This window comes from Sus scrofa, chromosome 5 (assembly GCF_054392235.1).
Source record: "Sus scrofa isolate SSC_HxYL_T2T_F1_AM1 chromosome 5, Sscrofa_HxYL_maternal_Yorkshire_Landrace_v2.0, whole genome shotgun sequence".
In the NCBI taxonomy this organism is placed as follows: domain Eukaryota; kingdom Metazoa; phylum Chordata; class Mammalia; order Artiodactyla; family Suidae; genus Sus; species Sus scrofa.
Genome location: NC_139387.1, coordinates 24,731,356 through 24,746,708, shown reverse-complemented (window position 1 = coordinate 24,746,708; position 15,353 = coordinate 24,731,356). Strand labels below are relative to the sequence as shown.

The window sequence follows — 15,353 nt, the reverse complement described above, 5'->3', positions numbered from 1 at the left end:
TTTTTTTTTTTGAACATAAGATTGAATAGAGTCAGGTAAGAATTTAGGTAAAGCCCTTTTTTGGAAGTTTAACTTCATGCTCTCTTGATATGAAATGTTGTCTTGGAGAAAGTTTATTTTCAACAAAAGTTGAAATGACTCAATTTGCTTATTTTAACATGGATTGAAATGATGATTTTGGAGACAAGATTCAGGAGTAACAGTGTTATAATCATTTAATATGAACAGACAGTAGACCAGGGCACAATAGTTAAGAATTGAAGATTATGGACACAGTTCCTGCTGTGGCGCAGCAGGTTAAGGATCTGGCATTGCTGCAGCTGTGGCACAGGTTGCAGCTGCAGCTTGGATACAATGCCTGGCCTGGTAACGTCCATAGGCTTCGAGTGTGGCTAAAAAAGAAAAAACAAAGAGTTGAAGATTATGACTTTAAGGTGAACTACTCTTTTTGTACTTATATTTTTATTTGATGCTGACTTTCAACATTCCTTTACGTCTTTGAGATCAATGAAATTCTTTTGATTAAGTCTGTGAAAGCTCGTTTCACTTGCTTGTTCCTCAGGGTATAAATAAATGGGTTTAGCATGGGGGCAACTGAAGTAGTGAGCACGGACACACACTTATTAATTGCGACATCATCCTTTGCTGAAGGTTTGACATAGATGAAGATACAACTGCCATAGGTGATAGAAACCACTATCAGGTGAGAAGAGCAGGTAGAGAAGGCCTTCATCTTTTGCTGGGCAGAAGGGAACTTTATGATGGTCTTGATGATGTAGGTATAGGACATGACTACACACAGAAGTGTCATGATGTCAGTCAGCACAGCAAGGGCCACAGCCATCTGTTCTATGAACCGTGTGTCTGAACAAGATATCTTCAGCAGAGGAGAAGCATCACAGCCAAAATGATCGATGATGTTAGAGTCACAGAATTCCAGGTTTAAGCCCAGGCACAGTGGTGGAAATATGACCAACCAACCTGCTATCCAGCAGCAGCTGACAAGCCATCCACAGACTCTGCTGTTCATGATGGTCGCATAATGTAAGGGTTTGCAGATGGCCACGTAGCGGTCATAGGACATGGCAGCCAGGAGAAAAAATTCTGTGGCTCCAAAAAGGATGACAAAAAATAATTGAGCCATACAGGCATTATAGGAGATAGTTTTGTCCCCAGTTGATAAGCTGTATAGGAACCTGGGGATGCAGACCGTAGTGAAGAAGGTTTCTAAAAAGGAGAAGTGTTTGAGGAAGAAGTACATGGCAGTTTTAAGGCGAGAATCTACCAAAGTGAGTATAATGATGGTCATGTTCCCAGTTATACTCAGCGTGTAGGAGACAAACAGAAATAGAAAAATGAGAAGCTGCATTTGAGGATCATCTGTCAGTCCCAGAAGTATGAATGTAGATAATGATGTACGGTTTCTCATGGCTGACTTGTAGTTCTTCCAACTCCTCACCAACTCAAGTGACCTTTAACTGAGAAAACTTGTATGAAATTATGAGGCCATGACTATTGTGTAAAGAAAAAATCCAATCTATGCAGTGAATAGTCATTTTCTTCTTTGACTTCCTTATGTCCCATCAAAACTCAGGGATTCTCAGCTCTTTGATGTGCATAAGAGTTCTCCTCAAGATCATGTTTTTCTGACATAAGTTTGTACTACAGTCCAATATTTATACTTTCTTGTGTGTTCTCACATCTCTATTTTTCAATTAATCTCAATTCTGCCTCTCATTCTTTGAAATGTATTTAGCTATAGAATTAGAAAGGATTATCTCTGTGTTATGATTTTGTGTATTATAATGTCCTTTTGCTCCTAATAATTCTTCATTACTCATCAGGTTGAATGGACTCATAAGTTACTTGGAAGTGTTGGTTCCTGCTAAATGCAAATAAATGGCAGAGTTTGACATTGTATACAGGCTATGTGTGCAGTATTGGAATGTTTGCTTTTACTGCAATAACCAAAGAAGTTATTTCATTTTATTTTACTTTTGGTATCATAACTGTGTCATCCAAATAACACCCAATGTTTTCCGGTTTTGCTATTTGTCTATAAGTTTCTATATGAATACCCAATTTTCCTTCCATTTTTCACTCTAACAGAACATCGTGTTTGATAAGTATTACATTAACGAGTTACTACAGTATTGGTTCAAGAAATGATTACAAATGGTAACAAAAGAAAAAAAACAAAACAAAACCCTCAAGAATTTAACCTCACTTGTATATACTTTGGAGGTCATGAAGGCCAGAGGAAGACAGGATGAGACACAAGTTGGAGGAGGAGACCAAGGAGTCACGATGATTTCTTGCCAAGTAGTAACTTGAGCTGGATCCTGCAACAGGAAAGTGACATGAGTGGAAAAACTGGGAAAAACCCACGCAATGTCTGTACTTAATTAATTTTAATATTATTTAAATTATTTTTCAATTAATCGTCCCCTCCTCTGAGACCCCCACCCCAACCCCTAAGCCTGAGTCGCAAGCCTGGCCCTCCTTGCTTCTGTGGGGACTCACAGACCTCAGGGAGGTTGGCCCTTGCGCTGCGCAAGCTCAGCCCCTCGGCTCCAGATCAGGAGTCGGGAAATCTGTGTGTGGACCTGCAGCCGCCGATCCGACAGGGGGCGCCCAGAGAGCGCGCGACCCTCATTGCAGCGGAGGAGGAGGCACCGTCGGCGGCACCAGCTTTGGAGGTGGTGGTCAGCCCGCCGCCCGCCGCCCACCGCCCGTCGTCTGCCGCCCGCCTAGACCTGGCCGCGACCCCGAGCGGTCCTTATATGTGTATTTTAGTTTCTATAGTGTGTATAGTGTTCCTTCCTTAGTGTTAATGCACTGGGCAGGGTGCTGCCGTTAAGGAGAGCGGGCTGAAGGATGTCTAAGAACTAGCTGCACTATTTTTTCAACTCTTCTGTAAGTACAAAATTATTTTGTAATTAAAAATTTACCAACTGGTACTAAAACAGAAAGAAAACCAGAAAAGCAGACTGCAATTGCTGAGCACTTTCTATGTGCCGGGCGGTTTGTTGGGGCAAGTTTTCACATGTGTTTGTTATTTGTCTGGTATTTTGTCTCTAATCCGATCGTCCGTGCTTCACCTGTGTTTTTGCGGCGATGTCGATTTTACTCGAAGTAGGTAATATATTATTTGACATTAACGTTTACAGTTGAAATTGTGGATTGATACTAATTAGAAATACCGGAATTGCATGGATTCTTCCTGCACCTAAAAGCCAAATTGTGGCATCGACTACCTGAGGTGCTTGAGGCTTTTGACCCACTGACAGTACACGCGTGTGGTGAAGGTGTCTATATTTAGAAAGGAATGTTCCCTGTGCAACAGCTCTTTAGAGTGTGTCCAGCAAAGAGGGATAGTCACTTTCCACAAAGCAGAGCAAAATATTTATAATTTGGGTGGAGTCTCTTTCTTATTTCTCTGTTCATTAGGAGCTTCCCACCCCGCCTTTACCTTCACTGGAAGTTACTAGCCAGATACTAAGTTTGGGCTTAATGTCTCTTCCTGAGAAAAAGTTTCTTGAAACTTCATTGTCTGAGTTACATGCCTCTTGTTTTTGCCTCTTTCACGCATAGTGCCTATGTCTCTATCACTGGACCTGTGAGTGTCATTTTGTTGACATTGGGCTCTTCAGAGTCTTGTTCCCTGAGATTCCACAGTAGCTGACCCTATTCAGCATTTACTAAGAGCTCAATAAATATGTTTATTTTAAAGTGAATAAATTTTATATGTATTCTTTGGACTAGGAACAAGCAGTCTGTATCTCGTTTAGAGGAATTTCCATTCTCTTTGACATAAGAGAGAATGTTGCATTCTATAATATAAATATGTCATCTGGGATGGGGGTCCCCAATTTTTATCTACAAAAGCTCAGTTAATTCTTTTTTTTAGCTTTATTGAGGTGTAATCGATATAAGAATTGCACATATTTATGGAGTTCCCGTCCTGGCTCAGTGGAAATGAATCTGACCAGCATCCATGAGGACTCATGTTCGATCCTTGCCTTCACTCAGTGGGTTAAGGATCTGACGTTGCTGTGGCTGTGGTGTAGGGCAAGAGCTACAGCTCTGATTTGACCTGTAGTCTGGGAACCTCCATATGCCAGTGAGTGCAGCCCTAAAATAGCACCCCCCAAAAAAAAGAATGGCATGTATTTACTATATATGCCTATTCGCCTTCATTTTTTTTTTTTCAAAGAGCGCTTTAAAACATAAAAATCATTCTTTGCTCCCTGGCAGTACCAAAAAAGGCGACATGCCTATATAGTCCTAAAGTGAAAAAAATTGTCATTTGAATTTTTTTTGCTTGGCTCAAAAAGGGTAATATATTTGGACTTCTCTCTGACTATTTACATAACAGCTAACTCAAGTATTTCCTGTCCTTCAGGCACTGTCTGGATACCTTGTCATTTTCCGACATTGTTGAATCAAAAGGCTTTTGCCTTAGAGGCTTCAGTTAAATGGTTACGTGGAGTTTCACCTGGTTGCTTTAAAAATTTCCTTCCTAATCATTAGGAAGGCAGATATCAGCTTCCATTTTTGTGCCTAGTCTCACAGTTTAGCCTAAAGAATTTATAGAAAAGCAGAATAAGGGAAGAACAGGGAATAGTATGCTTAAAAGTTAGCCTCCCCACCTCAACACTAGGTTCAAGGTCATAAAGGGATAACCCAGCATTTCCAGTGGGGTCTGCAGCCCTGATACGACCCTTCAGTTCTAGTCACCACAGCTCCAGATATCTGACTCACTCTCAAGCACCTGGAGCAGCTTGCATGTACTCAGGAGAGCATTTTTTCTTCCCAAGATGCCACTGTTTTTTCCAGTCATTCATATTCCACATTCTTAAGAACATTGTCATGAAATTAATTGACCTTGATATTGCTATAGAGATGAAAAAATTGAGTTTCCATTAAAATATGAAAGACTGTTAGAGGATAAGGTCACCAACTGATTAAACATGAGCAAATAAGTCCCTCAATGGAGATGCAATTGATGTATTTTAAACAGTTTTTTTTTTTTTTAAATGAGGGTGAGGTTATGGTAGAGAACAGGTAAGAGTTCCCCCTAACATTCCACTGCATTTGATACATAAAACAGCTTCTCAATGCCTGTCCTATACTTGCTACTCATATTATAAAGACATACTTCCTAAGCAATTGTTGAAACCTTTCATAAAATATAAAAATCATCAATTATTTTGCTGTAGACACTCTCCTCAGAGGAGAGCATCATTCTAGAGTTCAGAAAGGGAAGAGACAATGATGAAAAAAAAAACCTCTCTGATAGTCATAACATCCTAGGTTTCAGGACAGAATGTCTTATGGTGGAGAGAGGTGGGGGTGGGGGTGGGCTGCTCATTTTGGAAGCGGACTCATACTCACAGAGGGCTCTGCAGTTGGAGAGTTTTCACCAAGTCCTCCACCACCCACACAAGATGAAGAGTTTTCCAACACAAAGCCTGCCTCCCCCTGGCCCAGGCACTCTTTTCTTTACTGTGTAACTACGAAGGTAACAGTAGGTAAAATGGCCAGGTAGGCATCTCTCACTGTTGTTGGGAAAATTGCTGTTCTGATACTTCTGGCAGAGGGACTTATTTCTAAACCAACAGAATTTCCCTTTTGAAAACAAATTGATCCGATTTTCAGTTAAGTGAAACAAACAAACATGTCCTTGGTGGTCCTGACTTAAAATAACTCATGAATCTCTTGTGTAATAGACTTTGGGGATAGAAAGACAAAGGGAGAACTGGGGAAAATGTCTTCAGAGACCCACCTGTAAATACCAGCATCAGAATCAGGCCAGGTGTGCAATAGTAACTATCAGGTTTCAAGGCCAAAAGCAAACTTCTCTTCTTGTATTTCAGTATTATGTTAGGCATTTGTAAGATAATGATGATTTTTCAGATTTATTAATCCTATAAAATTTATAATTAGTGCTTAGTGTAAATATATAACTATTCAAAAATAAAGAGGAAAACATTTTATCAAAAGAAAAGGCAAAGAGATAACATTGTTGATATTTTTCAGAAATACCTCCCAGATTTTTATAATACTTTTTTTATATATCATGGGCCTTTGTATTGCTAAATTTATATATCATCTTATTCCATTACATTAGAATGTTAATATGTATTTTTGCATTATGTTTGCATATATTTTATATATATTCATGCTTGTATATTTTTTATTTGTTTTAAACGCATATTTAGATGATTTCTCTACACTTTGATTTTAGTATGTCTATACTAAAAAGAATGTTTTCTTTTTCTTTTTTGGGGGGTTAATAGGATTTTTTTGGGTAAGATTTTAATTTTTTCTATTATAGTTGATTTACAAAGTTCCATCAATTTCTGCTCTACAGCAAAGTGACCCAGATATATATTTGGGTTGTTTCCATGTCTTGCCTATTGTGAATAGTGCTGCAGTGAACACGTGGGTGCATGTATCTTTTTCAAGGAAAGTTTTGTTGGGATATATGCCCAGGAGTGGGATTGCTGGGTCATATGGTGGTTCCATATTTCTTTTCTTTTCTTTTTTTTTTTTTTTTTTTTTTTGTCTTTTGTTGTTGTTGTTGTTGCTATTTCTTGGGCTGCTCCCGCGGCATGTGGAGGTTCCCAGGCTAGGGGTTGAATCGGAGCTGTAGCCACCAGCCTACGCCAGAGCCACAGCAACGCGGGATCTGAGCCGCGTCTGCAACCTACACCACAGCTCATGGCAACGCCGGATCATTAACCCACTGAGCAAGGGCAGGGACCGAACCCGCAACCTCATGGTTCCTAGTCGGATTCGTTAACCACTGCGCCACGACGGGAACTCCCCATATTTATTTTCTGAAGCACATCCATACTATTTTCCATAGTGGTTGCACCAAGTTACATTCTCACCAAGAGTGAAGGAGGGTAGCCTTTTCTCCACACCCTCTCCAGCATTTATTATTTGTTGACTTGTTAAAGATGGCCATTCTGACTGGTGTGAGGTGATACCTCCTTATGATTTTGATTTATATTTCTCTAATAATTAGTGATTTTGAGCATTTTTTCATGTGCCCATTGTCCATCTGTATATCTTCTTTGGAGAAATATCTGTTCAGGTCTTCTGCCCATCTTTTAATTGGATTTTTTTTTTTTTTTGCTGTTTAGTTGTGTAAGTTGTTTGTATATTTTAGAAATTAAGCTCTTGTCTGTTTCATCATTTAAAACTATTTTCTCCCATTCCGTAGGTTATCTTTTTTTTTTTTTTTTAATGGTTTCCTTGCTCTGCCAAAACTTGTCAGTTTGATTAGGTCCCATTGGTTTGTTTTTGCTTTTATTTCTGTTTCCTTGGGAGTCTGACCTAAGAAAACATTTTTCTGGTTGATGTCAGAGAATGTTTTGCCTATGTTCTCTTCTAGGAGTTTGATGGTGTCTTGTCTTATGTTTAAGTGTCTAAGCCATTTTGAGTTTATTTTTGTGCATGGTGTGAGGGTATGTTCTAGTTTCATTGATTTACATGCAGCTGTCCAGTGTTCCTAGCACCATTTGCTGAAGAGGCCATCTTTTTCCCATTTTATATTCTTGCCTCCTTGGTCAAAGATTAGTTGACCATCGGTGTCTGGGTTTCTTTCTGGTTTCTCTGTCCTGTTCCATTGGTCTGTGTATCTGTTTTGGTACCAGCACCACACTGTCTTGATTACTATAGCTTTGTAATATTGTCTGAAGTCTGGGAGAGTTATGCCTCCAGCTTGGTTTTTGTCCCATAAGATTGCTTTGGCAATTCTTGGTTTTTTATGGTTCCGTATAAATTTTTGGATTATTCTAGTTCTGTGAAAAATGTCATGGGCAATTTAATAGGGCTCACATTGAATCTGTGGTTAATGTTTGATTAGTGTTTTATAGCCTCAGCATATAAGTCTTTCACATCCTTAGTCAGGTTTACTCCTAAGTATTTAATTTTTGGGGTGTATTTTAAAAGGTTTGCATTTTTGTGTTCTCTTTCTAAGATTTCATTGTTTGTATACAGAAATGCAATCCATTTCTGAATGTTAATGTTGTATCCTCCTACTTTGCTGAATTCATTGATCAGTTTGAGCAGTTTTTGTGTGGAGTCCTTATGGTTGTCTATATTTACTATCATGTCATGTGCATACAGTGAAACTTTTACCTCTTCTCTAATTTGGATATGTTTTCTTTCTTTCTTTCTTTTTCTTTTTCTTTTTTTTTTGTCAGATTGCTGTGGCTAGGACTTCTAAAACTATGTTGAATAAAAGTGGTGAGAGTGAACATCCTTATGTTGTTCCAGATTTTAGTGGAAGGCTTTCAGCTTTTCTCCATTGAGTATTATGTTGGCTGTGGGTTTGTACAAAATGGCTTTGATTATGTTATGGTATGTTCCCTCTCTACCCACTTTTGTAAGGGTTTTATCATGAATGGATGTTGGACTTTGTCAAATGCTTTTTCTGCACCTAGTGTGATGGTCATGTGGTGTTTGACTTTTCTTTTGTTAATGTGGTGTATGACGTGGATTGATTTGCGTATGTTGAACAATCCTTGTGAACCTGGGACGCATCCCACTTGGTCATGGTGTATGATCTTTTTGATATGTTATTGGATTTGGATGGCTAAAATTTTGTTGAGAATTTTTGCATCTATATTTATCAAAGATATTGGCTTATGGTTTTATTTTTGGTGGTATCTTTGTCTGGTTTTGGAATTAGGGTGATGGTGGCATCATAGAATGTCTTTGGGGGTGTTCCTTCTTCTTCAGCCTTTTGGAAAAGTTTAAGGAGGATGGGTCTAAGTTCCTCTTTGTATGTTTGGTAGAATCACTGCGAAGCCATTTGGTGGTGGAGTTTTGTTTGTACAGAGTGTTTTTATTACATATTCAATTTCATTTCTAGTGATCAGTCTGTTCAGCTGATCTGTTTCTTCTTGATTCTGTTTTGGTGAGCTGTAAGTCTCGAAAAGTTGTCCATTTCTTCTAGGTTGTCAAATTTGTTGGCATATAATTGTTCATAGTATTTTCTTATGGTTTTTTTTTTCTTTTGTATTCCTGCAGTATCCATTGATAGTTCTTTTTCATTTCTTTTGTTCATTTGGTTTTTTTTTCTCCTCTTCTTGGTGAGTCTGTCCAGAGGTCTGTCAATTTTGTTTACCTTTTCAAAGAGCCAGCTCTTGGTTTTATTGATTTTTTTTTCTATTGTTTTTTGAATCTCTATTTTATTGATTTCCTCTCTTATCTTTATGATATCCTTCCCCCTGCTGACTTTAGATTTTTTGGTTCCTCTTTATGTAAATAATTTCAGTGGTGGGTTAAATTGTCAATTTGAGATTTTTCTTTGTTTTTGAGGAACGCCTGTATCACTATGAATTTCCCTCTAAGCACTGCTTTTGCGGCATCCCATAGATTTTTAATGGTTGTATCTTCATTATTGTTTGTCTCAAGGTATTTTTAAATTTCTGTCCTGATTTCCTCATGGCCCATTAGTTTTTTAGTAGCATGTTTTTTAGTTTCTATATAGTCAGTTTTTTCTCATTTCTTTTCCTGTGGTTGATATCTGATTTCATGCCATTTCATGGTCAGAGAAGATGCTTGAAATAATTTCTGTACTCTTAAAATTCGTTGAAGTTAGTTTCTTGCCCCAGTATGTGGTCAGTCCTTGATAATGTTCCATGTGCACTTAAGAAGAATGTTTATTCTAATTTTTTTTGGATGTAATGTCCTGAAAATGTCAATTAAGTGTGAATATTCTGCTGTGTCATTTAGGATCTCTGTTGCCTTATTGATTTTCTTTTTTTTTTAAATTTTATTTATTTATTTTTGTCTTTTTGCCATTTCTTGAGCCTCTCCTGCGGCATATGGAGGTTCCCAGGCTAGGGGTCTAACAGTAGCTGTAGCTGCCGGCCTACACAAGAGCCACAGCAATGCAGGATCCGAGCCGCACCTGCGACCTACACCACAGCTCATGGCAACGCCGGATCATTAACCCACTGAGCAAGGGCAGGGATCGAACCTGCAACCTCATGGTTCCTAGTCGGATTCGTTAACCACTGTGCCACGACGGGAACTCTGCCTTACTGATTTTCTGTCTAGAGGATCAGTCCATTGATGTGAGTGGTGTTTTAAGGTCTCCTACTATTATTGTATTCCTATAATTTCTCCTTTAGGTCTTGTGTAGGCCGGCAGCTACAGCTACTATTAGACCCCTAGCCTGGAAACCTCCATATTGTTGTATGCATCTGGGTGCTCCTATATTAGGGGCATATATATTGATCATTATAATATCCTCTTCTTGAATGAATCCTTTTATCATTAAATAGTGTCCTTCTTTGTCTTTCTTTATAGCCTTTGTTTTAAAATCTATTTTGTCTGATATGAGTATTGCAACACTTGCTTTCCTGTCTTGTGCATTGGCATGAAATATTTTTTCCAATCCCCTCACTTTCAATTTGTATGTGTCTTTTGCTCTAAGGTGAGTCTCTTGTAGACAGCATATTGTAGGCTCTTGCTTTTTGATCCAATCTGCCAATCTGTGTCTTTTGACTGGAATATTTAGTCCATTGACATGTAAGGTAGTTATTGATAAATACATATTTATTGCCATTTTAAACCTTGTTTTCCAGTTGGTTTTATGTTTCTCCTTTGTTCCCTTCTTTTTTTGGTTGGATGATTTCCATTTATTTTATGCTTGTGTACTTTTTAGTTTTTGTGAATGTAAAGTTTGGGTTTGATTTGTGGTTGCCCTGTTTTAAAAATGGCAGTTTCAAAAGGGGGTTAAAAAGTATGTTAACCCCTTCCTATATCTGCTTGCTTTAGCCTGCTAGTCATATGGTTTAATCATATTATTGAAAAAAAGAGTCTATATCTTCTTACTTTGCTTCCCCTCATTCTATGATTTTTAAGTCCTTTTTTTTTTAACATCTTTGTGTTTGTCCTTTTGCTGTTTCTTGTGTGTGTCATCACTTTTACAGGAGGTTTTTCTTTTTTCCTTTTAGATCTGTATACTGGCATATTTAATAAGTGATTACTTTCCAATTGTGATTTTCTCCATCCTATTTCTTCTTCCTTCTTTTTTATTTAGAGAAGCCCTTTCAATATTTCTTGTAGAATGGGCTTAGTATTGCTGTCCTCTTTTATTTTTATTTATTTTTATTTATTTTTTTTTTATTTTCCCACTGTACAGCAAGGGGGTCAGATTATCCTTACATGTATACATTACAATTGCATTTTTCCCCCACCCTTTCTTCTGTTGCAACATGAGTATCTAGACATAGTTCTCAATGCTATTCAGCAAGATCTCCTTGTAAATCTATTCTAAATTGTGTCTGATAAGCCCAAGCTCCCGATCCCTCCCACTCCCTCCCCCTCCCATCAGGCAGCCACAAGTCTCTTCTCCAAGTCCATGATTTTCTTTTCTGAGGAGATGTTCATTTGTGCTGGATATTAGATTCCAGTTATAAGTGATATAATCTGGTATTTATCTTTGTCTTTCTGGCTCATTTCACTCAGTATGAGATTCTCTAGTTCCATCCATGTTGCTGCAAATGGCATGATGTCATCCTTTTTTATGGCTGAGTAGTATTCCATTGTGTATATATACCACCTCTTCCGAATCCAATCATCTGTCGATGGACATTTGGGTTGTTTCCATGTCCTGGCTATTGTGAATAGTGCTGCAATGAACATGCGGGTGCATGTGTCTCTTTTAAGTAGAGCTTTGTCTGGATAGATGCCCAAGAGTGGGATTGCAGGGTCATATGGAAGTTCTATGTATAGATTTCTAAGGTATCTCCAAACTGTTCTCCATAGTGGCTGTACCAGTTTACATTCCCACCAACAATCAATCAATGGAAAAATGGGCAAAAGACCTGAATAGACATTTCTCCAAAGAAGATATACAGATGGCCAACAAACACATGAAAAAATGCTCAACATCGCTGATTATAAGAGAAACGCAAATCAAAACTACCATGAGATACTACCTCACACCAGTCAGAATGGCCATCATTAATAAATCCACAAATAACAAGTGCTGGAGGTGCTGTCCTCTTTTAGCTTTTGTTGGAGAAATTCTTTATTTCTCCTTTTACTTTAAATGATCTTCTTGCTGGGTAGAGTATCCTAGGCTGCATTTTTTTCCCTTTTAGAACTTTGAATATATCTTGCCCCTCTCTGCTGGCCTGTAGAGTTTCTGTAGAGAAATCAGCTGATAGCCTTATGGCAGTTCCCTTATAATTAACACTTTGTGCTTCTCTTGCTGCCTTTAGTATCCTCTCTTTATCTTTAATGTTTGCCATTTTTGTTATAATATGTCTTTGTGTGGGCCTGTTTGGAGCCAATCTATTTTCTTTAGATTTAGAAAGCTTTCAGACATAAGTTCTTCAAATATATTTTCAATCCACCTTCCTTTTCCTTCTCCTTCTGGAATCTTAATTATACATAGATTGGCCTGCTTTATATTATCCCATAGATCTCTTGTAAGCGTTCATGTTTTTTTCATTTGATTTTCTGTCTGCTGTCCTGATTGAGTGATGTAGACTATTTTATCTTCCAAATCTCTAATTTTTCCTCTTCATTGTTCATCTGCTCTTCAGTGCCTTTAAGTCAGTTTGCTTCTCTACAAATGAATTTTCTAATTTTTCTTGGCTCCTCCTTTGATTTTCTAGTTCCTTTCTAAGGTAATCTGCATTACTGTTCATATCTGCTTTTAATTTCTTTGGTATTTTCACTGTCTCCTTTTTGAACTTGGTGTTTGTTAGAATGCAGAGGTCTGTGTCATTGTTAGTTCTTTCAGGTGAATCCTCCTATTTTAACTGGGAATTGTTCTTGAGCTTCTTCATTTTGCTTATATTTTTCTTATTCTGTGAGTTTATGGAAAACCACTACTGTAGTCTTGGAGGGTTATTTATATGTGTGAGCACCCCTGGCTATTTTGTGAGAGCTTACTTTTTATTTTCAGGATGCCATGCATGATTCCAGGGAGATGGAGGCATTGGGCAGGGCTAGTAGCTAGTGCCTGGTTGCTGTGTCCTTTACAGTGGCAAGGACCTGCAGTAAGGTGGCTCAGGCTGCTCCTAGATGCATGACCCTGGGAAGTCACAGTGGTCATGCAGCTTTAGGTGGTGCCTGGAGCACTTGGCAGTGGCAACAGCAGGGCATGTGTATTCCTAGGGGAGTGAGAGCAGCAGTGGTTGGTGATCAGTTATGGTGCCCTGTTCTTTGCCAAACTCGAGATGCATTGGGCCACAGGTGGTGCCTGTTCACAGACCCCTAGTGGTGGCAGGCCTGAGATGACCTCTGTGGTTTGCTCCCGCGGCCTTTAGATCACACAAAAGGTGCCACATCACATTTGCCTCCCCCCCTTTAGCCTGAGCAAGAGGTGCCTGGCTACCTGTAGCCCACACAAGAGGTGCCCTGTCACCTATAGCCTGTGCAAGTGGTGCCCCACAACTCGTAGCCTGCACCAGAGGCACCCTGCCCTCTATGAGTCTGCACGTGTACAGGGAAATTTATTCCTATGGTGGTCATCCCCTCCTTCTCTCTCCCTTCCCTACAGTGTCACCCTGCTTCTCCTGCAGGTCTGGACCTCCTCCTTGGTTCCCTCGGCTGAGTCGCTTGGCACCTCCGCCTGCAGTGCACTGTTCCTGAGCCCCTCAGGCTGTCCCCACACAGCCACGCATAGTCCTCTCCTCAGAACTGACCTCTGGAACCTGAGTCTCAGTGCCCAGCCCCCAACCGAATGTCTCAGGCTCTGGGGTCCAGGGGAGGTTGTACCAGTGGTCTGTGTGGCTCTCACTCTCCTTTGCCCTTCTCAGTCCAGCTGCTGCACTTTTCACTGCAACTTTGAGGTCCCTCTGTCTCGGCTGATGTCCCTGTCAGTAAGGTGGCTTCCCAGGCTGTGGGTTCCTTTCCTCATTAACGACTCCCTCTCAGGAATGCTGGTCCCATCCTCATTTCTTTTCTCTATCTCTCTCTCTTTTTTCCCTTTGTTGTACCCAGTTATGTGGAGGGTTTCTTGCCCTTTTTGGAGGTTTAATGTCTTCTGCCAGTGTTCAGTAGATGTTCTTTGTGAATTTTTCTACATTTAGATGGTTTATTTTTATGTGTTTGTGGGAGAAGGTGAACAGCACGTCTTACTCCTCTGCCATCTTGATCCTGCTCTCTATGTGTAGTTTTCTTTGAGTAGCATTTTTATTGGGTTCCGTGAGTTTGTTAAATACACAGATTTCTTTCCCAATATTTGGGAGGTTTCTAGCCACAAATTACCAATTTTTTTTTCTGCCCCTCCTTGCTATTCTTCTGGGATTCAAATTACACCTATGATAGACTTAAACCATAGGTTGTACCATAGGTCCCAGAATGATCATAAATTAAAAAATACTCTATTTTGGAGTTCCCGTTGTGGTTCAGTGGTAACAAGCCTGACTAGTATTCATGAGGATGTGGTTTCAATCCCTGGCCCTGGATTTATGCTTGAGCTGTGGTGTAGATCACAGATATGGCTTGCATCTGGTGTGACTGTGGCTATGGCATAGGCCATCAGCTGTAGCTCTGATTTGACCTGTAGCCTGGGAACTGCCATATACTGCAGTGCGGCTGTAAATATAAAAATAAAAAACGATCTCTCTTTTATAATGATTACAACTCTGTTCTAATTTTAGAATTACTGCCTTTTTCACCTATAATTTCTATTCTGCAATTAAGCCCATATTATGACTTTTTTCAGAAGTGTATTTTTCATATTTAAGAATTTCCTTTTAATAATTTGTACTTTTTCTTTCTCTTCTGAGCAATCTTAACTTTTCACTACCTTTCTTTATCTCAGAAAGCAGTTATGTAGATTGATTTAAAGTCCTTGGGTAATTCTACTAATGTCTGAGTCATCTTGGATTTGGCACTGCAGATTGACATTTCCACAGGTGATTGTCTCTTACCCATTCTTTGTGTATCTAGTAATTTGGATTGTATCTGTACGCTGTGATCATGACCCTGCCTAAGCTCTGGATTCTGTCATATTCACCTGGGAGATGTGAATGATTTCTTTTTTAAAGCTAGCATTAAACCCTAAATTCAAGCTAAATTCAAGCTCAGTCTTGCCTCTGTCATTTTGACTGAACTCTCAGTTTAGTATTTTATTCCTTCACTAAAGCTTTTTCTTTTTGTTGTTTTTTTTTTGAACCTTGAGTATATGGTTCAGGGTCCATCTGGAAATGTGTGCATGCTTATATACATAGCTAAGGTATGCTCTTCTCTGACTCTCTTCTGAATTCGTGCATCTGTCTCAGACCTGCCCAGATACTTCTCCATGGATTCTGTCATTATATAGAGTATTCTGTAAATGTCAGTTAGTTCCAGTTGGTTGA

General features: G+C 39.2%; 2 protein-coding genes across 2 annotated transcripts in view; one reads left to right on the top strand and one right to left on the bottom strand.

The window, feature by feature from the left end:
• Positions 1–490: 490 nt before the first annotated feature.
• Positions 491–1,508, bottom strand: LOC146403265 (olfactory receptor 6C2-like). The gene has a single exon (XM_084955905.1). It carries the CDS (start codon positions 1,427–1,429, stop codon positions 491–493), a length of 939 nt encoding a protein of 312 aa, XP_084812031.1. The 5' UTR covers positions 1,430–1,508.
• Positions 1,509–2,654: 1,146 nt separating this feature from the next.
• Positions 2,655–15,353, top strand: part of LOC110258130 (olfactory receptor 6C3-like) — a 225,952-nt gene continuing 213,253 nt past the window's right edge. The window contains exon 1 of the mRNA XM_084955891.1: positions 2,655–2,916. The gene's annotated coding sequence lies outside the window, so the exon portion shown is untranslated. The remainder of the gene's footprint in view (positions 2,917–15,353) is intronic.

Coding starts and splice junctions, on each gene's coding strand:
- LOC146403265 (XM_084955905.1), bottom strand. CDS start 1,429: ATGAGAAACCGTACATCATTATCTACATTCATACTTCTGGGACTGACA.